General features: G+C 68.1%; 1 protein-coding gene across 1 annotated transcript in view; it reads left to right on the plus strand.

Annotated features, from left to right (window-relative positions):
- Nucleotides 1-106: 106 nt before the first annotated feature.
- LOC104076814 (serine/threonine-protein kinase SIK2) overlaps nucleotides 107-213 on the plus strand; it is a 12,348-nt gene continuing 12,241 nt past the window's right edge. Inside the window, exon 1 of the mRNA XM_009577818.1 lies at nucleotides 107-210. Coding sequence (XP_009576113.1) covers nucleotides 107-210 — 104 coding nt within the window. The remainder of the gene's footprint in view (nucleotides 211-213) is intronic.

The raw sequence follows: 213 nt of genomic DNA on the forward strand, positions 1-213 counted from the left end.
GGTGTGCTGTGCCGTCTCCGTGCAGGTGCGAGCGCCCGCGTCCCCGGGGCAGCGCGGATGCTCCCCTCTTAGGCGCGGCGTGCGCTGCCCGCCACCCGCCTAAATCATGGTGATCATGTCAGAGTACGCCTCCGTGCCCGCTGCCGGACAAGCCCAGCAGCGGCCTCTGCGAGTCGGCTTCTACGACATCGAGAGGACCTTGGGGAAAGGCAA

This window comes from Fulmarus glacialis, unplaced genomic scaffold (assembly GCF_000690835.1).
Source record: "Fulmarus glacialis isolate BGI_N327 unplaced genomic scaffold, ASM69083v1 scaffold7235, whole genome shotgun sequence".
Taxonomy (NCBI): Eukaryota; Metazoa; Chordata; class Aves; order Procellariiformes; family Procellariidae; genus Fulmarus; species Fulmarus glacialis.